Source organism: Diorhabda sublineata, chromosome 8 (genome assembly GCF_026230105.1).
Source record: "Diorhabda sublineata isolate icDioSubl1.1 chromosome 8, icDioSubl1.1, whole genome shotgun sequence".
NCBI classification, from domain to species: Eukaryota; Metazoa; Arthropoda; class Insecta; order Coleoptera; family Chrysomelidae; genus Diorhabda; species Diorhabda sublineata.
This window is the reverse complement of record NC_079481.1, coordinates 6,659,921-6,684,534: the sequence shown is the minus strand read 5'-3', so window position 1 is coordinate 6,684,534 and position 24,614 is coordinate 6,659,921. Positions and strand designations below refer to the sequence as shown.

The following is a 24,614-nucleotide window of genomic DNA, read 5'->3' as shown; positions in this document are numbered from 1 at the left end:
TAATAAGCTGCATAAAGACGTAGTTCATTGAAATACGAAACTGTAGAGACGAGTCTTACATATGAGTAAGCTCTAAATAACATAAAATCATTTGTAGAAGTTCGAAATTTGCAACAGATACAGAAAAATGATCATAAGAATCTTAACAGCTGCAGAATCTTAATAAGCTGCATAAAGACGTAGTTCATTGAAATACGAAACTGTAGAGACGAGTCTTACATATGAGTAAGCTATAAATAACATAAAATCATTTGTAGAAGTTCGAAATTTGCAGCAGATACAGAAAAATGATCATAAGAATCTTAACAGCTGCAGAATCTTAATAAGCTGCATAAAGACGTAGTTCATTGAAATACGAAACTGTAGAGACGAGTCTTACATATGAGTAAGCTCTAAATAACATAAAATCATTTGTAGAAGTTCGAAATTTGCAACAGATACAGAAAAATGATCATAAGAATCTTAACAGCTGCAGAATCTTAATAAGCTGCATAAAGACGTAGTTCATTGAAATACGAAACTGTAGAGACGAGTCTTACATATGAGTAAGCTCTAAATAACATAAAATCATTTGTAGAAGTTCGAAATTTGCAACAGATACAGAAAAATGATCATAAGAATCTTAACAGCTGCAGAATCTTAATAAGCTGCATAAAGACGTAGTTCATTGAAATACGAAACTGTAGAGACGAGTCTTACATATGAGTAAGCTCTAAATAACATAAAATCATTTGTAGAAGTTCGAAATTTGCAACAGATACAGAAAAATGATCATAAGAATCTTAACAGCTGCAGAATCTTAATAAGCTGCATAAAGACGTAGTTCATTGAAATACGAAACTGTAGAGACGAGTCTTACATATGAGTAAGCTCTAAATAACATAAAATCATTTGTAGAAGTTCGAAATTTGCAACAGATACAGAAAAATGATCATTAGAATCTTAATAAGCTGCAGAATCTTAACAAGCTGCATGTAGTCGTAGTTCAATGAAATACGAAACTGTAGAGACGAGTCTTACATATGAGTAAGCTCTAAATAACATAAAATCATTTGTAGAAGTTCGAAATTTGCAACAAATACAGAAAAATGATCATAAGAATCTTAACAGCTGCAGAATCTTAATAAGCTGCATAAAGACGTAGTTCATTGAAATACGAAACTGTAGAGACCAGTCCTATATATGACTAAGCTCTAAATAACAAAATCATTTGTAGAAGTTCGAAATTTGCAACAGATACAGAAAAATGATCATAAGAATCTTAACAGCTGCAGAATCTTAATAAGCTGCATAAAGACGTAGTTCATTGAAATACGAAACTGTAGAGACGAGTCTTACATATGAGTAAGCTCTAAATAACATAAAATCATTTGTAGAAGTTCGAAATTTGCAACAGATACAGAAAAATGATCATTAGAATCTTAATAAGCTGCAGAATCTTAACAAGCTGCATGTAGTCGTAGTTCAATGAAATACGAAACTGTAGAGACGAGTCTTACATATGAGTAAGCTCTAAATAACATAAAATCATTTGTAGAAGTTCGAAATTTGCAACAAATACAGAAAAATGATCATAAGAATCTTAACAGCTGCAGAATCTTAATAAGCTGCATAAAGACGTAGTTCATTGAAATACGAAACTGTAGAGACCAGTCCTATATATGACTAAGCTCTAAATAACAAAATCATTTGTAGAAGTTCGAAATTTGCAACAGATACAGAAAAATGATCATAAGAATCTTAACAGCTGCAGAATCTTAATAAGCTGCATAAAGACGTAGTTCATTGAAATACGAAACTGTAGAGACGAGTCTTACATATGAGTAAGCTCTAAATAACATAAAATCATTTGTAGAAATTCGAAATTTGCAACAAATACAGAAAAATGATCATAAGAATCTTAACAGCTGCAGAATCTTAATAAGCTGCATAAAGACGTAGTTCATTGAAATACGAAACTGTAGAGACCAGTCCTATATATGATTAAGCTCTAAATAACAAAATCATTTGTAGAAGTTCGAAATTCTTAACAGATACAGAAAAATGATCATAAGAATCTTAACAGCTGCAGAATCTTAATAAGCTGCATAAAGACGTAGTTCATTGAAATACGAAACTGTAGAGACGAGTCTTACATATGAGTAAACTCTAAATAACACAAAATCATTTGTGGAAGTTCGAAATTTGCAACATGGTGATAGGTTTTGAAGATGAATGAGTCTGGATATTTAAAATGACTTGAGTGACCTCGAAATTTGCAATAGATACAAATAAGCTGCAGAAAGTCGTAATTCGTTGGAATATGAAGCTGTAGTGGTAAGTTCTGGAGATGAATGTGGTTTGAATATTATAAAGCACCTCAGGGAACTTCCAAAATAGCAATATGAACCAAAAAGATCAGTGTAGTTTAAAATAATCGCAAGATTTAGCTTCTTAAACAGTTGATAGTAAATTTTTGATATCCATCTTTATAGTTATGACTTCAGGATTATACTGTTTTGATGAAAAAATTGTAAATTTAGTGGAAAACAGGAAAGTAATAATAAGTTGCAATCGGAAAACATATATACATAATAAATGCCATTTATATTTGTTAGAATTGCACAAACTTCAGTTGAATTCATGCGAAGTTCGAAGATGAAGCTGCTGAATATTTGACAGCCCAATTTAAAATGTAAATTTTGAAGGCGGCGGACTAGAAAATTGTACGCAGAAAATAGCTAGATTTTGAATATATTTTCGAATCTGATATAGGTTAATTCGAAAACTACTTTGAAGTTTTTTCTTCGGTTCGTTTTAATTAAAATATTTCGTCGAAACTTCCGAGAAAAATGGCGATGGAAGCTGTTTTTGTGAGACGGTTTTGTTTAAAAAAGAGAAGTGGAGTTGGTCTATCGTTTTTGTTTTTTTGGAAGTTTTTAAAGAAGTTGCCGGCTGGAAGTTTTTATGTTTAAATTAACGTTAACATTTGGGAAATAATTACGTGGTTCAGTTTACTTAATAAAAATTCAATTTGGAGCCTGAAGGTCCGATAAAACAATTATACTCCCGTTTTTCGTTCAAATCTGGAATGCTTTGGATTTTAATTCGAAGTTTGGAGAAAAGTTTTCTATAATTTGATGTGGATTTGGAAAAAGTTTGCGAGGAAAATAATGTCTAATGGAAATTAAGAGAAAATGTATGAATTTTAAACATTCCCGTGTGGATGGATACCAAACAATGTGGTGTCTTCAAACTTGAAACATTTGATGTATAGATTGGGGTATTTTTCAAGCAACAACCGCCATCTCTAGGTCAGGCCAGGCACTTCAGGGACCATGCTCGTATTTCCTTTTGAGACTGAATCATAATTCTTATATATACATCTAAAACTCGTATTCTCAGAAAAAAAGAGAAGTAAAAATATTCTTTTAATATATACTTAGGAATAAACCAGTCAAATTTATGTAACTTTGTTTTTTATGAGCTTGAAAGAGGAAGAAGGTAGAGCTTAAACATATCCGTAGGGGATTTTCATATTGTTGGTTTATATATTCGAATAGATGCGAATACTGTGTTTTGAAAATCTATCGGAAAATTTAGGATTATATCAACTGAAGTAATCTCTTTAATCTCTAGAATATTGTGGAGAAAACTTAAATCGGTTAATTTAGAAGTGAAAAACAATTGTAGTGTTTTAGCCATCATTGCAACTTCAAAAAATGGAAAATTTACGTGAGAAAAGCGATTTTTTTGACAAATTGCACTCGATAATTTAAAATAATCTTGAATAACACATTTTTTTCTTAGTTTGGGCATAATTTTCCATCTCTCGTAAATATGGCAGCTGAATTTTCATCAGCTGTAGGATTTTTCCATTTATCTATCCAGTTTGCACTAAATAAGTTCAAAATAATCTTATAAAACACATTTTAAAATCACTGATTCCAAATATAAACGGAACTGAAGGTTTTTTCTTAGTGTGTGCATCATTTCACAAATTTAGATTATAGTTGGATACTGCCGGTTCATTTCCATCAATTGTAAATATTTCTGATCAATTGCACGCAATAATTCAAAAATAATCTTCGATAACACTTTTTAGTTTTTTTTGGGCGTCATTTTCCATTTCAGTTCAAGCTGGTCGTTTCATTTCCACCAGTTGTTGTGTTTTCTTCATTAACACATCTACTTATAAAACAAATTTTAGAATCATTGATTCAAAATATAAGCCGAATTAGGCCTGCAACTGAAGTTTTTGTCATTTTTTTTCTTAGTTTGGGCGTCATTTTCCATTTCAGTTTAATCTGGCCGGTCCATTTCCAGAATATGTAGTGTTTTTTTTACTTATTTATTCACTTTGCACACAATACGTTGAAAATAATCTTAAAAAACACATTTTAGAATCATTGATTCCAGATATAAGCGGAACTAGGTCTGCATCCGAAGTTTTTTTCTTAATGTGTACGTTATTATCTAAATTTTGATTATAGTTTGATATAGCCGGCCCATTCCCATCAAATGTACATATTTTTGACAAACTGCACTAAATAATTCCAAAATAATCTTCAATAAAACATTTTTGTCATTTTTTTTCTTAGTTTGGGCTTCATTTTCCATTTCAGTTTAATCTGGCCTATCCATTTTCATCAGTTGTTGTGTTTTTTCGTTATTCTATCCAGTTTGCCCCAATAAGTTAATAATAATCTTATAAAACACATTTTAGAATTATTTATTCAAAATATAAGCGGAATTAGGCCTGCATCTTAAGTTTTTTTCTTAGTGTGTGCTTTATTGTCCAAATTTTCATTTAACTTTGATATGGCGGTTCCATTTCCATCAACTGTACATATTTTTGACCAATTGCACTCAATAATTCAAAAGTAATCTCCATTAAAACATTTTTATCATTTTTTTTTCTTATTTTGGGGCGTTATTTTCCATGGGACTGTGTGTGTGTGTGCGTATCTTATTTATATCTATATGATATAATATTCAAAACAAGTAGTCTAAACAGCATACATACACACATTTTAAACATGAAACTAACCCTAGGATAAAAATAACAAAGTCTACTACCCCTACTAACCTATGGGGAGAGTACTACTCAATAAAACATTGAAAAAGTATAATTGTTATCTTGATATCGATCTGATCACATATTTCAATCTTATATTTCTTGTAGGTATAGATAGAAGTAGTGGAAATGGAAATGAAGAAGATCTATCTGATCATCGTTGTGCATTTCATTTTGGACCAGTCTTGGTGTATCCAAGGTCAGTATCACAAGTTTCTAAACATATTAATCATCAGTTTTTCCAGTAATTCATAGGATGGTCCCTGTAGTATCTAGCCCAACGGAAAAAACACAAAAATTTTGGAAAAAATATACTTTTTTAACTCCAAACATTTTTCCTAGCGATGTTCGATAAGGTAGATACTTTTTTTTTAATAAAAATCGACAAATATTTGGCACCAAGCTATTTTATCAAATCTGGGAATAGAAAATAATCCGATGAGGCTAAATTTGGCGAATACGGTGCATGAGAAAGCAATTCATGAAATAACACTTTCTTTTTAACCAAATGCGGCCGTTTTTGCTTGATTTTTTTGTTCAAACATTTCAATTAGGTCGCATAATACTCGGCGTTGATAATTTTTCCTTTTGGAATTTGGAATAATCAAAATTATTCCATGCGTATTCCAAAAACCCGACGCCATGACCTCGCCTGCTGATGGAATCGTTTTTGCTTTCTTTGGAGATGGTTCTCCCTTTTTAGTCCATTGTTTTGATTGTTTTTTTGTTTCGAGTGTGCAGTGATGGACCCACATTTCATCCATGGTTATGACTTCTGAATTATTTCTTTGAAACTTTACCAAAAACTTCACGACGCTGTTTTTGTTGCATTGTGAGCAAATACGGCACTTGTGGCACTTGTCGCATCATCCTCAATACTTAATTGTTTAAAGCAGTAATTATGATATATATTAAGCTACTTGGGGATAATTCACATGTTCCGTAAATCAAATTCCAAAGTAATTGAGAGTCGTTAATACTAAATTTATTGTTGTGTCGATATCAATTTGAAATGTTTCCCCGTATAATGGAATTTATTTCAGTTATATTGAGAGTATATTGAGCATTCAATAAAAAATTTTTATTCCACTGCAGAAAATCAAATTTTCAATGTTCAAGCTAGGCAGAGTTCATTCCACGATTGTACTTGGCGTGTTTCCATGCCATTCAACTATGAAGTACACTTGAAAAAGTTTTTGGATTTCTAGTTGAATAATATATTTCTCTAATTTTATTATCGGATAGTATTATTTCGAGCTCAACAACTCAATTACGCAGATATTATGGAAGTTGTAGCTGTTTCAGTTGTTTAACAAGAATTTACGGACTTTATAACAGGTCTGATGATTTTTTTAATAATATACATGCACAGCATAGTAATATTAGAATCCCAAAAAAGTCAATCAGAGTCATAGGCGTGTATCTGGTCTAACCTCAATCTTCCTGGTCATAACTAGACTAGAAAACTAGATAAGAAACCAGAAGATAATCTTGGATAAATTATACAAGAGAAACTTGAACTTGAAACAATCGAAAGCATGATGAATGAACTATTAGAGGATGGTTCCAGAAGTACCAAGACCTAGAGTCGGCGGTAGTTGCTTGAAAACTATCGCTGTATCAGTAGACAGCATTTAATGACTTTCGAAACAACTATGAGTTGAACGAATATTCGTTTTAACAGATATAAGAACCAAAGAATCAATCTTTGCAAGAATAGAGTTCTCAATGCTCTAAGTTTGCAGATTTTAATCAACAACACGTAGAAAGCTTAAATATATGAGGTACTTCCATATTTCTAGTGGCAACTTAGATTAAAATACTAAGACCTTTAGACTATAGTTTATTTTAAAACTGAAATGTCTTTTACCTTCATATACTTTTCAATGCTCAACGTAATGGTCGTAATGAGCCGCATCATCATCGTTTGGGTATTAGATAGAGCTCCATTTTGTAAAAATAAACAGTAAAATGTAAAATTCATTTTAAATGGGGAAAAGTAATAAAACCATACAATTCCACATTTGCGTCGCTTCCAAGTATGATTCGATCCATTTGTAGCTAACGTTTTAACAGAATATTATTTCAGCATATGCGTATTGTACGAGGAGTGATACAAAAGATCTACAAGGAAATATAGATCAACAATAAACGAAAAATATGAAATGGACTCGAAAGATAAGACTTTTGAAAAATTTTGCTACTTAAGTTTTGAGATGGACAATTTAGAACATAAATATATGATTGGATATGACTTTATTGTTGATCAAAATATACTACACTGAGGTTAATAAGCTTTTGAATGAGGTTGAACTAATTTTAGAAAAATTTCTTCCATTCCGAGCGAGGTATCTTCAAAACATCTGATTTGAACGCATCAACCCCTGCTTCTGGTATAAAAACACGTTGTCTTTTATTTTTGAACTTGAAGGATCCATGAAGTCGATTGTTTCTTATTTTTGAGTTCATAGATCCATGATTCGTCGATTGTGATATCTTTTGAAGCAATGCAATTGGATTTTTTCAACATTTCTTCGCACCAATCCACACGAGCTTTTTTTTAGAACGATTACCAAATCTTTTTGACTCTCAAATGGTTTCGATTTCGATGTTTTCTGGATGCTGGATGACAATTAACGGAGATGAATTACATATCATGTTTTTTACGTTATATATGTACATTTTTACCTTCATCTTTTCTCAAAATAGGCGCCATCTCATGGATAGTTGTGTTTTGTATCTGTATCTTATATAGTTATATAATAAGTTACTACGCTTGTTTTGTAAAATTTTTGTTTATAGTTTTTAGTGAATCATTAGCAATTAACACTGTTTCAACTTTAACATTTTATAATCTACTAATTTTGTGGAATCAACAACTAGAAATATCTACACAGAATCAATGATCTAATTATGTCTTCTTATATATAGTCCAGGCGTTTGTCGAGGTATGGAGTGAAAGCCTCATAAACAGCATGGACTACAACTAAAAAATCATCATATCATATTTAATAACTGGAAGTGGAAATTACATCTTTGTGTCCATATTTCATCCATCTACATGCTGTTGTGAGTAAACGCGGCTTCCATCTAGCACACAGCTTTCTCGTGTCCAAATTTTCAGTTAATATGCGATGTACCGCACGCCTACTATGTCTGGTAGCTCGCGCACTGTCAGTCGACGATCATCCAGCACCGCTTTGTGGATTTTCAACTTTTCTAGAGCCGGTCGGCCACTGCAATGTTAGTTGATAACCAAACGTAGAATCTAGTTAAGCTTGGTGTGGTGTCTTCAAACTTAACTGTATAGATTGTGTACTTTCTAATAGAATGATATTTTTCGAGCAACTACCGCCATCTCTAAGTGAGTATCATATTACAGTTTCAGGAAAAAAAAATTAACAAAAGTGGCACTGAAAAACACGTGGAATCGTAGGCAGATTGATTTTTGGGTGTTCTGAATCTCTGATATTGAATTCTTAAAATATTGTTGGGCCTTCAAGAATTTTTTGGATCCAGAAGTATTGATTTTTCAGTTCCACAAATCATCCCACTGAATTCCAGTCAGCTCACAAACTTTTTCTCTCAAAAAGTTTAGTTATAATACTTCAAAAAGGAACAAGATAATAATCGCTTTCACACTTCTCTAAATTAATATAATCCCAACGTCATTTCAGCTCTAAAATGATATTGAGCTTCATGAACGGCTTAGTAGACTATGGAATCAACCTTTTAGAAGGAAATCCGTGGTGAGGAATAGTGTAGAGATGTGAAAAAAATAATAAAATAACTTATTTTCTTTGTTATTATCGTGAATCGTTACTAATTTACCATTTAACATTGTATGTGTTTCTGAATTTGTTATATTGTTTTGGATAGGGTACGATCCATATGGAATGAGTGAATTATTTATTTCTAAAACACGAATTAGTAAAATATATGTTCCAATAATAGTATGGGATGAAATATTTTATCGCACGTTTCTATTTTAACGTGTTCCGGAATGAATAATTCCAATATTGTGTACATATCATGAACGTCCATCGAATTGAGTGGATTTTGGTGTTTTCGGTGAAGTTTTTTCACATTCCAGAGTATAACAATACAGACTAATCAAGAAATGAACAATTTCATTCAAAAGTTTGGAATATATGATCAAAATAAGATGGCAGATCATATTATGATGAAAAAAAATTAGTTCACTGTATAAAAATTATTTTATTTTTTGAAAATACAGGGTATCCCACGACGAGTTAAAACACCCTGTATAATAATACATTTTTGAGATCTATGTGAAATTTTAGTATACTTTTGTTAAAAAACTTTTTTCGAAAAATGCATACTTTTTGAGTTATTAATTTTTTTGTAAAAAATTTGACCATTGCAGACCTTAAGAAATTATTTTTTACGAGGATACCCTTAAAGATATGGAAATGGTCTCTATTCGGTTGACTTAAGAAAAATCACACGTATTTGAATCTATAATGAAAAATCTTTCATTTTATACAGGGTGTGTATAAAAAGCGTTCAAAGTTTAACTTAACAAGTGTGGTCTAAATTCGATTTTGACCCGTTGATACAAGCACAAATAAAAAAGTATTTTTCTTCTTTTTCTGATCAAGGTCCATGAAAAAAATCAAATCAACCAGCTGGTTTTATTAAAAAAAATGAGAAATTTGATATTTATGAAGTTTAACTTTGAACACTTTTTATACATACCCTGTATAAAATGAAAAATTTTCCAGCATAGATTCGAATACGTCTGACCTTGCTAAAAACAACCGAATATAAACCATTTTCATATCTTTTAGGGTGTCCTCGTAAAAAAATAATTTATAACGGTCTACAACGGTCAAGTTTAAAAACTAAAAATCAACTCAAAAAATATGGATTAATCGAAAAAAGTTTTTAGACATAAGTATACTAAAATTTTACGTAGATTCCAGAAATGTATTAATATAGAACCGGAAGTCGGCCATGTTTGAAAATATTTTAGTTTAAAAGATCGTATCCGAAAACCCGAAAGTAGAAATTTTCATGATTCTACTATAAGTATTTTTCCATATACAGATGGTTTTAACTCGTCTTGGGACACCCTGTATATTCTAACTTCACATGCAATATTTTTCAAATGTTGATATAAATGCTGAACGAATTGAAGACTCATTATCGAGATGGAACTACACTGGTTGTTCAGCTTCTCTATTTTCTTATTTTAGACATTAATAAATAGATTATAATCAATAATAATGCAAACAAAATGATTATTAATTATTTCCTCGTGGATAAGATTTTGTGATTCGTGATTCATTCTATTATAATAACACTTGAACTATTTGTACGATAACTTTCACTAATTCGTTCTTTTCACTACGAATATTCATTTCAAATTAACTGGGATTACACAAATCATTTATATACCTTAATAAAATTCCACACAGTTCTAGAAAAAAAAGTAACAAATTAAATAACTGATTTAGAAGGAGTACTGTAAATGTACCGCTTGCTACTAAAAAGATTGTATACAAATAAACATCATTTATAAAAAACGTGTAAGACGAATCCCGAAAAGCGCCGCGCGAACTCGCCGAATTTTTAAAATTCCATAGCTGCTTGACAGGGCCGGCTTAGGAAACCATATATAAAAAAATAAATAAGAAAGGTAAAAATGAATTTGAGTTGTCACATTTTTGAAAGAAATAAATTTATAGTTTTGAAAAATTTCGATTATATATGATACCCCAATTTTGTATCAGCACTAAAAAAATGTTTTCTCAGACATGTCTCCTTTATTTTCTTGCTCAGGAACATAAATAGTTCTTGGCGGCCACGTGTGTTCCACGTGTAAAAATTTGCCTCTAAATTGAAGAAGGAAGATTCCAAAATATTTGCATACTAATTTGGAGAAAATCCCATTTGATCCAAGAGATTTTATCACGTATATTCATTGAAAATATATTGATTTGCCTCATTTTGACACTGTTTATATAAGACAAGCATCTCTATTATTTCTAAAGTAGATCAAGACATCATCGATAGGATGAAAATAATATAAAATCACTCTTAATGTAATATGTGATAATAAAAATTCAAGCATAGCTGTATAAAATCAAAAACGAAAAATTATTATTAAGGAAACACGTTAATCATTGAATGAGACGTAGAATTAATAAATGTTCCCTAACATCACCCTTCGCGAACAAAAGATAGTTCAGTTTAATTTGCCCTTTATCAATATTCTACTTGTTTCCAGATAATTTCAGACATTCTTGAAAAAAGTCGAAATCAGCTTATTCCAATTGAAATACTCTAATGAAGCTCTAGTACAAAGAATAAGAATTAGAAAACTAGAATGGGAAAGGACAAAATCGAGTTAATTGAAAATTGCTAAGATAGAGGCGATACGAATTTTAACTTTCTCAACAGGGTTATGTCAAAGATAGATCTTTTATTACATATTATGGTCCTCAAAAAAAAAACAATCACGTTTGAATTAGAATACAGAAATTCAAAACAACAAAACAAAAATTGGTTAGGTTTCAATCGCTAAGACAGTTTCACGAAAATTTAGAGCCCTTTTTGAGACCAAAAATCTTTATACGCCGCAACAGCTTCTAGTCCTCTACAAAGCTTGGTTTTGTCAATTTTTGGAGTGTTCAAAAGAGAACAAATCGATTTATAGGCGATCCAGAGTTGATTATAAACCTGGACAGCTTAGAATACAGATAGAAATCATTGAACTGATACTACCATGGCAGATGCTCAGTAATGCACTAGTAATTGATTTAGCCTTGTTGTGCTTATTTTTAACATTGAAAATTTTGTTATTCAATAACCACACCCCGTATATCTGAGCAAACATGAATTCGCAGCAAAAAGAGAATGTAATTTGAAGAATTTCTCATTATTCATCCAAGTCAAATGATTCTTAATTGCTGTAAACAAACGAAGCCGAAGCAAGCATAATAAATCTAGTAAATTGCACAGATTCAATTAAAAATGTTACACATCTTTCGAAAATTTTCCAATTTTCCTTTGTGTTACGAGAAAATTATTGCTATCAGTTGGTTTAAATCGAAACTACAGTACGTTGAAATAGATTATTTGGTTAGAAAAGCTCAAAGAAAACTGCCAAGTCACGTCAAAGTATATATTAGATTTTGTTGCTTTTCCAAAGAGGTAACATTTTATTTATGATAGATTTTCAAAATGGCAATGAGGTTGAAGATAAAATCTTCAGTTCTAAAATAAGTAGAACCCTTTCAAGTGTAACTTTTCTTGGGATTTACTTACAAGGATGATCCCATAAGTATCTGGGTCAACAAAGACTCAAAAATTATGGGAAAAATGTATATAATTTTCAACGTAATCCACTTTTAGCCCCATACATTTTTTCCAGCGATGTTTTCAATAAGTTTTCAATAACAGATAATGATTCGAGGGGGCTAAATCTGGCGAATAGGGTGCATGGAGTAGCAAATTAAACTTGAATCAATTAATTTTGGCCTTTGCAATAACGAATGTGTGAGTTGGTGAATTGTGTTGATGAAACAACACTAATCTTAGCCACATGTGACATTTTTTGCTTGATTTTCTTCGCTCAAACGTTGCAATAAGTTCGCATAATACTCGCTGTTGATAGTTTTTCCTTTTACAATGATAGTTAATAACAATTATCCAAAGTGGATTCCAAAAACCCGACGCCATAACGTTGCCTGCAGATGGAACAGTCCGGACCTTTTTTGGAGTCAGTTCTCCCTTTTCAGTCCATTATTTTGATTGTTTGTTCTGGATGGAATTGCGTTTCATCCATTCCGCTCCGTTTATGTCAAACATTGCCAAACACTCTATGGAAACATCTTCACCACGCTGATTTTGTTCCATTGTGAGGAAACGCAGCTTTCTCATGTCCAAATTTCCGGTTAATATGCGATGTATCACACTTTTTGAAATGCCTACTATGTCTGCTACCTTGCGCATTTTCAGTCGATGATCATCCAGTGGATTTTCTTCAGCATTTGGTCGACCACTTCGAAGCTGTCTCATCCCAGCAATTTCTGTCATCTCTAGGTTAGACTAAGCACTTCTGAAACCATCCTTATTGCACCACTTTTTTAGAGCATCAAATCATTTGCATCAATCTGACTATTGTTAGGTGGATTTAATTCCAAATAACCTCTCAAAAAGGAATCTAATTGTAGGATCTGGTACCTCAGGTAAGTTTTCTACCAACCTCTTCTTCCAATACAAATAATTTGGAAATATTTCATTTAAAATGAAGGAAATCACCTTTTGGTATATTTTCTTTCCGTTTAGCAGCCTTAGATATTTAATCGTTAATCTATGGTACCAAATAAAATTGGTTTACATCATTTAGTGAATTTTTAAGGTTTCCAATGTTGAACATCTCATGTTAATGATGTTATTCAAGTTCACCTGAGGAAAATATTTGTTCTTTTTCCTTACTGCGACCCACAGGGCTCCTGTTAATATCAGAATCTTGCCTATTCTCCCTTGTGGACATCTTTTAGCAGCAATAGAGATGTTTTTAGGTTATGCTGGAACATTTTTTTTGTTGGATTGAACTGGAACTAAATATATTGTTGACTGATATCGTAACTAAAAACTGAAATTCTAAAGCCAACTAGTGGATTGTCTTGTGCATCATTTAACATATTCGATTGTTTATCTTTAAATATTTTATTTAACGAATTTAATATTTCCAAAGTATTGATGACACAAATTATTTCCAAAGATCGACAAAACGACCCCCACAAACGAACTTTTGATTTTAGAAACACACTAATTTGTTTGCAAACATAACTTTTTGTGTAGTGAGTTTCCCATTCTAGTATATTGTATATAGAGAGTCATTGATTGTTACCAATGGAAAACTAAAGCTTCTATGCTACTAGAAAAATATGATGCATTGTTATATTCAAAATCTTTCACCACTTAGCTCGGTTTCGACAAATATTAGAGGTAGGGACCAGGCTAGGGTTATACGGTGGGTCTTTAATCTCCGTGAAGGTACCAAACTGTACAATAGCCTTGGAAAGTGGAGCTTAGTGGACTGGAGCATTGTCATTGATCAAATACACACCTTGCGGATTTTTTTCGACGCAAATGCTTTATACAGTGTTTACGGTTTTATTTGAACCTTCAAAGTCAATCGAAAGGATACTCTCGACGTTTTTGGTGCTTTCATACCACTTCATGGAATCTCTACTGGATATCGGATTATTTTGGAAGTCGATAAAGCAAAACTTCAATTGAATATATGTGAAGAAATAGTATTTCTTTAGTTTTAATATGGTTTACTTTATTTATCTGTGGGTTAAGATATCACAAATGTCACTGTCACAAATGTCACTGTCACAAATGTCACTGTCACAAGTGTCAATGTAAATGACAGTGTCTTCCATTGTCAATTTTGATTGATTAGAATAAGATAATAGAGGTTAATTAATGTAGGTCAAGAAATATTGCTTATTTAAGAAAGAGTTGAAGAAATAAACATTTTTATGTAAGATTTAGTTATGTAATATAAAATAATTTATTAATATCACTTATGTAGTGCATTTGTCATAGCAATAAAATCTTTGTTTTTTAGAGCAACACATGTGTTTATTTCAATTAATTTAAAAATGATCTTATGAAACGACATTTGATGTTTATTTCTTCAACTCTTTCTTAAATATTTCGTGACCTACATTAATTAACCTCTATTATCTTATTCTAATCAATCAAAATTGACACTAGTGACAGTGACATTTGTGACATCCATGACAGATATATCATAGACATCATAACCCACAGATAAATAAATTTTGTTCTTATTTCCACTTTTATCAAGAAAAATGGTACGTCAATAAACAGGAAACGAGTTTTTTAGATAAATTTAGTGTTATTTGTTCAAAGGATAAGTAACAAATATAAAATTAAACGTTATATTTCTGTAAAGTATAACAAGTATTATAGCGTGACTTGTAGTAGACGTTAAACGTATACTTAAAAAGATTTATGGTGGCATTTTGAATACCCATTCCGGAAACTAACTGAGTAACGGAAAATCCACTGAAAATATTTTACTGGCCAAAGGATAAAGAACAATTTTATTTTGTTTACTTTGTATTCGATAAATAGGTGCTTCAAATTGTGAAACCACATTCGAGTTTCATATAAAGGAAAGAAATTGATATTCAAAAAATTATTTGACGAGTAATAATATACGTTATAACTTACCAAATTTGTTTTGCTATACAGGATGTTCCGAGCAAAAAATTCGATAGTAGAGCATAGAAAACGTGAAAATAATGCTGTGTTTCTGAGTTATATGCTTTAAATATACAAATCAGAACTTATATATACTTATATTTTCTAAATAATCAATTCAAATACTATGAATTTTCAATGGATGATTATGAATGTCGATATAGTGGGTTTGACGTGATAAATAATTCTAAACTACTATCTGGAAGCCAGGGGCGGCTCATGCCTAACGGTTAACAATCTTTTACTTTCACAGGGACAACCTGTACAATTTAAAGATGGCAAAAATTATTTTTTTGATGGATTTTCTAACCAAAAAATACTCGATATAATTTTAGATTTTCGTTCACCGTTAAAAGACAATTATCATAAATTTATTGAAACTTACAAACTTTCAGTGTTTTTGCAACAAGTCTTGGAACACACTGTATATAAATAATGAATATTAAGAGAAAGTATAGAAAAAGAACAAATTTTTGCTCAGGTTAGACAAAATTGTACAATTTTCATAAAAACGTAATTATTATGATTATTTCGTTTTATTTTTAAATGGTTCTGATTTTCTGTTACCGATCAAAGACATTTTTTCTTGAATTGTTCATTTCTGTCACTTTTTCTTGAATGTCACCATCATCGTATTTTTCACAAACAGAAAATATTCACTTAAACATTCGATACACTTTTAAAGATGTTTCTCCTCCTTTTATATTCCAAAATTGACGAAATCTCACGCCAATCAGTTGAGGAAGACTTTGGCCTCTGCTCTGACCTCATCTTTACTTTTGAATAGTTTTCCATCTAAAGTTCTTGTAAATTATCCTCTTCGGCGATTCTGGATTACTCGCCGGAGTTTGGTCAATATTTCACAATGTCTGTCTTAGTTTATTGTCGTAGGTTACTTGAAATTGTGACGTTGAACCTAACCTAACCTAATTTGGGGAGTGATGGACACAATCCACCAACTGCTCATCATCTTCTTCAACAATTTTTTGAGTAGATTCGATTTCGATTGGTAAATTATTGTGCATTTTTTTGCGTTGTGCAGTATCGAGCCTTTAACTAACTTCAAACGTGGAATAAGTAGATTTACATCGTACGGTGAGTTTCTACGTGGATAGTTGTGCAATGATTTTTCTGAAATAGGAAAAGTTTAGTTTGTTTCGAACTGATCTGGAAAATGAAATTTGGGAGTACGGTCCTGTATAACAATAGAACGAAACATGAAGGTGATACATTGACATTTCTCGATTACACAGCTCCTTGGGAATGTTCGGATTTTAATGTTATTCTTAGAATACAATTCGTTTACAATGTTAACGACATATTCTAGTAAATAAGCTTCAAATTTTCGCGAAAACCGGGAAAATATTCGTTTTCGATTGGCGAATGATTCTGCACTTTTACGTATTGTACAAAATTCAGCCTTAAACTAACTTTAAACGTGGAATAATCTTCAAATTTTCGCGAAAACCGGGAAAATATTCGTTTTCGATTGGCAAATGATTCTGCACTTTTACGTATTGTACAAGATTCAGCCTTAAACTAACTTTAAACGTGGAATAATCTTCAAATTTTCGCAAAAACCGGGAAAATATTCGTTTTCGATTGGCAAATGATTCTGCACTTTTACGTATTGTACAAGATTCAGCCTTAAACTAACTTTAAAAGTGGAATAATCTTCAAATTTTCGCGAAAACCGGGAAAATATTCGTTTTCGATTGGCAAATGATTCTGCACTTTTACGTATTGTACAAGATTCAGCCTTAAACTAACTTTAAACGTGGAATAATCTTCAAATTTTCGCAAAAACCGGGAAAATATTCGTTTTCGATTGGCAAATGATTCTGCATTTTTACGTATTGTACAAGATTCAGCCTTAAACTAACTTTAAAAGTGGAATAATCTTCAAATTTTCGCGAAAACCGGGAAAATATTCGTTTTCGATTGGCAAATGATTCTGCACTTTTACGTATTGTACAAGATTCAGCCTTAAACTAACTTTAAACGTGGAATAATCTTCAAATTTTCGCGAAAACCGGGAAAATATTCGTTTTCGATTGGCAAATGATTCTGCACTTTTACGTATTGTACAAAATTCAGCCTTAAACTAACTTTAAACGTGGAATAATCTTCAAATTTTCGCGAAAACCGGGAAAATATTCGTTTTCGATTGGCAAATGATTCTGCACTTTTACGTATTGTACAAAATTCAGCCTTAAACTAACTTTAAACGTGGAATAATCTTCAAATTTTCGCGAAAACCGGGAAAATATTCGATTTCGATTGGCAAATGATTGTGCATTTCTTCGCGTTGTATAGTATCGAGCTTTTAACTAACTTTAAACGTGGAATAAGTAGATATAGATAGTACGGCTACGTGGATAGTTGTGCAATGATTTTTCTAAAATAGAAAAAGTTTAGTTTGTTTGGAACTGATCTGGAAAATGTTGTGAAATTTGGGGGTACGGTCCTGTATAACAATAGAACGAAACATGAAGATGATAAATTGACATTTCCCGATTACACAGTTCCTTGGGAATTTATTTAATTTTCATCTTTTATGTGAAAAATTCTGCGAGAATAAACGATTTGTTACGTAAAGATTTATTGAGCATTATATTGGATATGAGAAAATTTCTTTAGTGAAGTTAGGATCAATAACCTATTCAACGTTTTAAAGAAAATCGTGACGAACAACGTATATATCCAGAGAAATGATGCGAAAACCCATTATTTTGATTTAAGGTGAGATTTGGGTGAGATGAGTTGAGGAATGGAAAATACCACCAAGTATATTATTCAATATAGACGAAATTTTTGATATTTTAAGTCATAAAATGATATATTTATAATAAATAATTGAGTATAAAGACGAAGGTTGTTTATTTACGTAGCTAGGTAATTGAGAAACAGAATTTAAACACATTGTTAGTATTTATGAAATAAACAGCTGGTTTAGTTGACAATATCATGTCATCCCTAGTCAAAGAGGGTTGATGGTAACCTGTCATTATTAGTTAGATAATTCAATAATCGATTTGAGTTCACAAAGCTGCCAATGTTGCCAAATTTGAAGATGTCTGCTTTATCGAGTCTCCATACCTTAGCCAGAGAAGAAGCGATGGGACCTTGCTCTCCAAGGCTGGATCAAATTTTCCAGAATCTATACGGCATTTAGACGAATTAAAGCTTCGGATTCGAAAAAGTGTGTAAGTGCTAAGAAAACGTTGCTTTCAAATGTGTGCAAGCAACAATTATATATATCGTGATGTAGACTTTAGTCTTTACAGATGGAAAACCATTCGAGTCATTCAAAATTTGAAGAGCAATATGTTGACAGAGGTTGAGAGAATTTTCACTAAATGTTTTGGCTTCGATGAGTTCGAATGGATCTGGCGTTTGTTGAAGAATTGGTGCAAAGTTCAACTCAGGAGTTCACCTCAATATTCTGCACAACATTTTAAATCAAACATATGATTTTTATTTACCAATATGTTGATTGTCCTGTCCGTTCCACCAGGATAATTCAAGAGAACTTTACCGTGACCAGAAAGTAGTTTGCATGCATTTAATTTCATTCTAATGATTTTGGCAATAGAAGAAGTTCAATTTAAAAATTTCCAAGTTATGATTTATGGAATTCTCCTTTAAAAAACCAAAAATTAAAGTTTATATAAAGCGGAAAAAAGTTAGTTACGACCCTTGGCAATATTGTCCTTTTATATTAAATTATGACCATCCTTCTGGATATTGAAATTCTTCAATGTCATCCGAAAGCTATTATCCTTTCTTTGTGTATTATTCCGTTTTTTTTTTGCAGAAAGACGGACCGTTTACTTTGACATAATTAATATATCTGTCATAGTAACTTTCTTGAAACATCTGTTGGCGCTAACTTCAATAAAAACATGTTTTGAAATTCAGAATTCTGAGGGGTATCTTCTAATAATGACGGCGAAGCTTATGATTTAATAAATTTCAGTGGAAGCGAGCGACTTATTGATTTCTCTTGAAAATGATATATTGCAAAGTTTCCTCTTCAGTTTTTCGTTAGATAAAAGAAAATGGCTTCGATATCGGATGATAGATTTCAATAACTTTGTTTATAAAATTTTTTGAGTTTCCATTTATGACTATTTTACAAATAGATTTTGTAATGCCGCGTAAATTAAAATCTAATCAACTAAATATGAATTAAACAAGTACAGTGTCATCAGAAAACAAAATGAGAAATCTAATATACAAGGTGTGGTGAAAAAGTTTAAATAAAAAGTTGAATCAACATTAAAATAGTAGAGATATCAAATTCCTTGATAAAAATGGGCTTCTGTGAGTGAAATATTTGTCATAAAATGCGTTTATTTTTAGGCCAAAAATCAAGCTTCAAGACACCTGAATTGGTTGTTCAAACATTTACCTCTTGGGATAGTCTTGAAAATGTTAGATATAGAAGAGATAACTTGATGATTCTTTCAAATTTTTAGCAGTATTTGCTGTGATAGCATCCAATTGAAACTGGTCTCAAATCACAAGATGTAGAGATCAAACATTGAAATGTTTTAAACCAAAGAAAGCTTTCCGAATCACCCCAAGATTCTGGAGGGAGAGAGATTATATTTGGATTCTTTCAAGGGTTGCAATCACGTGATAACTCCAGACCTAAAAATATCAGGAATTTCAAATACGGATAATGTAAATTTTGTATATAATCCCATCTTTATTTATGAGAAAATAGCTTTCGGATGAGTTTTTTCATGAGGTTGGTTCCAAGGAAAAGAAAAAGTCTCAAATCTGGGAACAGTAAGTGATTCGAGGGGGTTGAATCTGGTAAATTGGTAGCAATTAATTGATTTTGGTCATTGCAATAGCAGATGTTTGAGCTGGTGCATTTTTTGATCCTATCATCTTTGCACAATTTCCCTACTCAATACTTTTACATAATACTCGTCGTTGATAGTTTTTTTTCAGAGATATTCAATGGAAATTATCCCAAAAAACCGACGCCATGACATCGCTTGCAGATGGAAGAGTCTTTGTCTTTTTTGGAGCCGATTGTCCCTTTTCAGTCAATTGTTTTGATTGTTTTTTGGTTTCGGGTCTGACTTAATGGATCCACGCTTTATCCATAGTTATTAAAAAGTGCAAAAATTCAGTACATCTTTATAACGCTGTTTTTGTTCCAATGTGAGCGAACGCCGCATCCAAATTTCACATAAAACAAGGAATTACTTTCAAACCTCCATTGAAACATAATTGTAATCACTATCAAGATATTGATGACATCCATAAATCATATTGGAATCGATATTCACCGCCACAAAAATTATGTTTCACTATTTTCTTCAGAATCTGCAGTTGAATTTGCTGGTGTTTCAGACAATTCTAAGCTTTCCCCAGAATTTTGCCCGACCCACGTGGAGACAGTTTCTGATTGGAATGGTTTACCATCCAAATTCTGGTTTCTTGATTCCAGTACATATTGAGGGAATCAAAAAGCTTCTATTTAGTGATTTCAAAGCTTTTTTTCTGCTTTGTCATTTCTCATATTTCTAGTTCCACGTTAGAGCTGGAAGAATGTCAGTCCAAAATTAACTAGAGTAGGACAACTTCGAAAATCTGTTGTATATTGGCTCTAATTGAAACTAGAACCAAGAACATCTGTAAACACTCATTCATCAATCATAACGGTTTTATAGAAGATCGAAAAGGCTTCAACAAAATGTTGAGGTTAACGCAGAGCTTTGGTATCTATTGAGTACCACATAGTTGAGATTCTTCAGTAGGAAAGTTAATAAATTGAATGATAGATAAGAATAAATGGATAAAAAGGAATTAAAACCACTTTTTCACTACAATTTAATAACCTTAGAAGTCTTAAATTACTTTATGATTGAATAGTGATTATGTTGATTTCTTTAGTACTGTCTTTTTGATTGAGAAACTTTTGTGAGCCATGATTTTAAATGGATTTACTAATTTCGTCATAGATTTCTTATTAAACTTTATTTTGGATTAAGAAAAATTGAAATACAATTCTAATATAAACTGAAAAAACGTACAATTCGAATGAATGTCCTTCTTAAACATTATGAATTAATTTTAAATCAAATGTTTGTGTGTCAATATATATATATATATATATATATGTATAGGATTTATTGTGAAAACAGATCCTTATTTACCGAAAAATACGATTTTATGCTTTGATTCCTTTTCCAATCGATTTAATCGTACTTTATAACAGACTCCAATTTCAAATGAAAGATATTTGCCTTTGTTAACTTGTATCAAATAAATTGGAGTTTACGTATCGCTATTAGATTTGTTCAGAAATTGATTATATCGATGCTACTTCTTAAACTACTTTTGAAATGTTTCAATGATGATCTATTTTGATTTTATATGAAATATACCGATAATTAAAGTGAGCCATCATCCAGTATTGATAAATTGATCAGCTTTATATGTAGAATAAACACTAGAAAATAGGTAAAAGCTAAAAATAATTGTAGAAAAATTGAGGCAGGATTTATTATTGGGTGGAAACGCGACTAAATTCCCGCCAAATTTTCAAATATCAAAGGAGATTCAGATATACGGGGGATATGGATCAATTTGTTTTTAAAATATTCCTTATAGAGATCAATACACCTTTGCAAGCGTTTGCTGTTCTTATTGCTGTTCCTCCAAACTATTAAAAATGTTAAACTCTATGATGGTAATGTCAGATTTGACGTTTCTTATCTCAAAACTTAAGTAGCAGCCCTCGTATAGTGAATTAATGGAAAATCAAAGTTCTTCGCTTGAATCTACTAAATAAAATCATCACATTTAATTCCTGAAAGTTATTTTCACGAAAGATGTGCATGCAGGTGAAATTTCGAAACCAAAAGCTTACTTTTTATCTCATAAATTGGGTAGGATATGTATAAGCCCTTCTACAAAGACCACCTGTAATTAACAATTAACTTTGGGTACTAAATTTGTCACTGGTTTTTTATTAATGAAATTTCATATGTGAAAATTTGTACTCTTCAATTTTAACATGTCGTTAAGACTAATCTCTAGTTGTATGAAGATTTAACCTCACTTTCTCGGTTGGAAACTCTTCCGAAGAAGGTGTTATTCGGCCTCTATTGAAGTACGTGAATAACTTGAATGAATATTAAATTGGACACCACCAGCTTATGAACGAACTAAGTTAAAAGTAAATACAAAAGGTGAAAAACCTGCAATTCGATAAATTAATTAAGTGACGACGTATACAGTTCTTGCAATAAATATTAAAATGAAAGACTTTATTGGAAAATAAAAGTTCAGCAAGGCAAATATGTTTCAATAGTGGAAATTTGCATATTCCACGTTTGAAGATCGCAAGCTATTTCTGCGTGGTAGAAAACCAAAATTGCGTCTTTTAAAGATATTTTATAAAATGTATAAACGTTATAGTATACAACTACACGGATAAATCGATGTTTAAACGAAACGTCGAGTTGCCGAAAGATTTATTTGAAGCGAGCATTGAAAATCAGTTGTTAGACGAAGAAACCGTTGCAAAAAAAGGTCAATTGGAGCGGAAAGTCTTGTTGAATGTCTGTTGTAATTAGCGTACATCAAAATTATCACTGTCGAGGTATACAGGATCTTTCAAACCGTCACATGTCTATAACGCATAGATTAATCGCTAATTAACAATAAGGTTCAGCCAATCAAAGCTTGTGGTAGGCAGAGCCATAAAAGTATTTAGCTGCTACCGCATTTTTGAACTTTGCGTCATAGACAAGTGATTGTTTGGTGATTTTAAATCGATTTTTAAGACAGTGATATATTCACATGCGAACGTTTTGAAAGACCCTGTATAGTAGAAAATTGATAGGAATGTATAAGATAAAGAATGTGTAGGAAGAATAAATGATTCTTAAGCTATGCTGTGGGCAAATGGTTATCCTACTAATATCCAGCATATCTAAATAATTTTATTTTGAGAAACGGTAGTTTTCAATATTGATTATTTTGTTTTAGATCAATCGATGGGTCAAACTTTAACAGTCGCTAGATTATCTACAGGAACGCCGCAATTCATAGGGCCAATTCAAAATGTGACGGTAGCCCTCGGAAGGGAAGCTGTTCTCAGCTGTACCGTCACAGATCTTGGGAATTATAAAGTGAGTAATTACTAAATGAAATAAACAAAAAATGATTTATCGAATATACTTAATCTTATATATGTAAACAATCAATTATTTCGCCCTGTATAATATTAAATTATGTATGTGCCGTTTTTACCCACTCGAAATAGCGTAAAACCAAAGAATATAAAACATTTTTTTCGATATATCCTGTATGTGAAATCGAGAAAATATAGACATCGGTAATATTATCGATACACCCTGTATAGGCCTCTTTAATCCCCTTTTGACATTGATAGTATCTTTTTCAATACATCCTGTATATACGTTTGAAGTAGTATCAAACGATATAATTAATATAATCTAATAAGTATATCTGAATAGTAAGTTTCCAATTCCTCACGAGCAATCACAAAGAAGCCCTTTTTTGGCATCAAAGGTTTATTCCACCCCGTATAATATGTGTCATTTATTCAACTCGATGACTGTATACCCTTATGCCATCGATTTTTCGACCCTATATGCCACGCGTCTGGCTGTAGAGGGGTTTTACGTGATGAAGATCTTTCTGAGGAGGTCTAAGAAATTTTCATCTCAACTAAAACCGTTTCATTCAGGTTTTTAATTGCTAACTTCATTGATCGATCGATCCATGATTCTTACAATACATTTTTAAGAATTTCAATCTATAGCAAGGACAATCTGCTTACTAAAATTAGACCACGGCGAACTGACCCTAAATGATATGAAAGAACTTCCTCAGAATATCATTTCAAGGACCAATCTTACTGATAGAATGGGAATTATGAGGTGATAAAAGACAGAGCAATATCTTGACTAAGATATTGATGAAACTGATGATGATATCAACGATGAATCTGAAGAATTTACTTGTTTATCTTCATTAATGTTTGAGTTATAATGTACCTTATATTTTTAGCCTTGATGGAGATCAAATGAAAGATCGAAACGTTAGAGTTTCAACTTTTAAGGAGTACATGTACCAAGTGCAATCTTTGATTTGTCAAACGGACAATTGGGATGCACCGTGTAGCGTGACGTCCGATTAGATCTGCATTTGCTTTGAGTGTTTATGAATCCCAAGGGCGGACTATCATATCTGCTGGGGTTATCTTAAAGTCGTGTCCGTTGAAAAT

General features: G+C 31.7%; 1 protein-coding gene across 1 annotated transcript in view; it reads left to right on the top strand.

Annotated features, from left to right (window-relative positions):
* Positions 1-24,614, top strand: part of LOC130447428 (lachesin-like) — a 102,820-nt gene that overhangs the window by 5,982 nt on the left and 72,224 nt on the right. Inside the window, exons 2-3 of the mRNA XM_056784241.1 lie at positions 5,165-5,255; positions 23,351-23,493. Of these exons, the coding sequence (XP_056640219.1) occupies positions 5,186-5,255; positions 23,351-23,493 (213 nt within the window). The 5' untranslated portion in view covers positions 5,165-5,185. The remainder of the gene's footprint in view (positions 1-5,164; positions 5,256-23,350; positions 23,494-24,614) is intronic.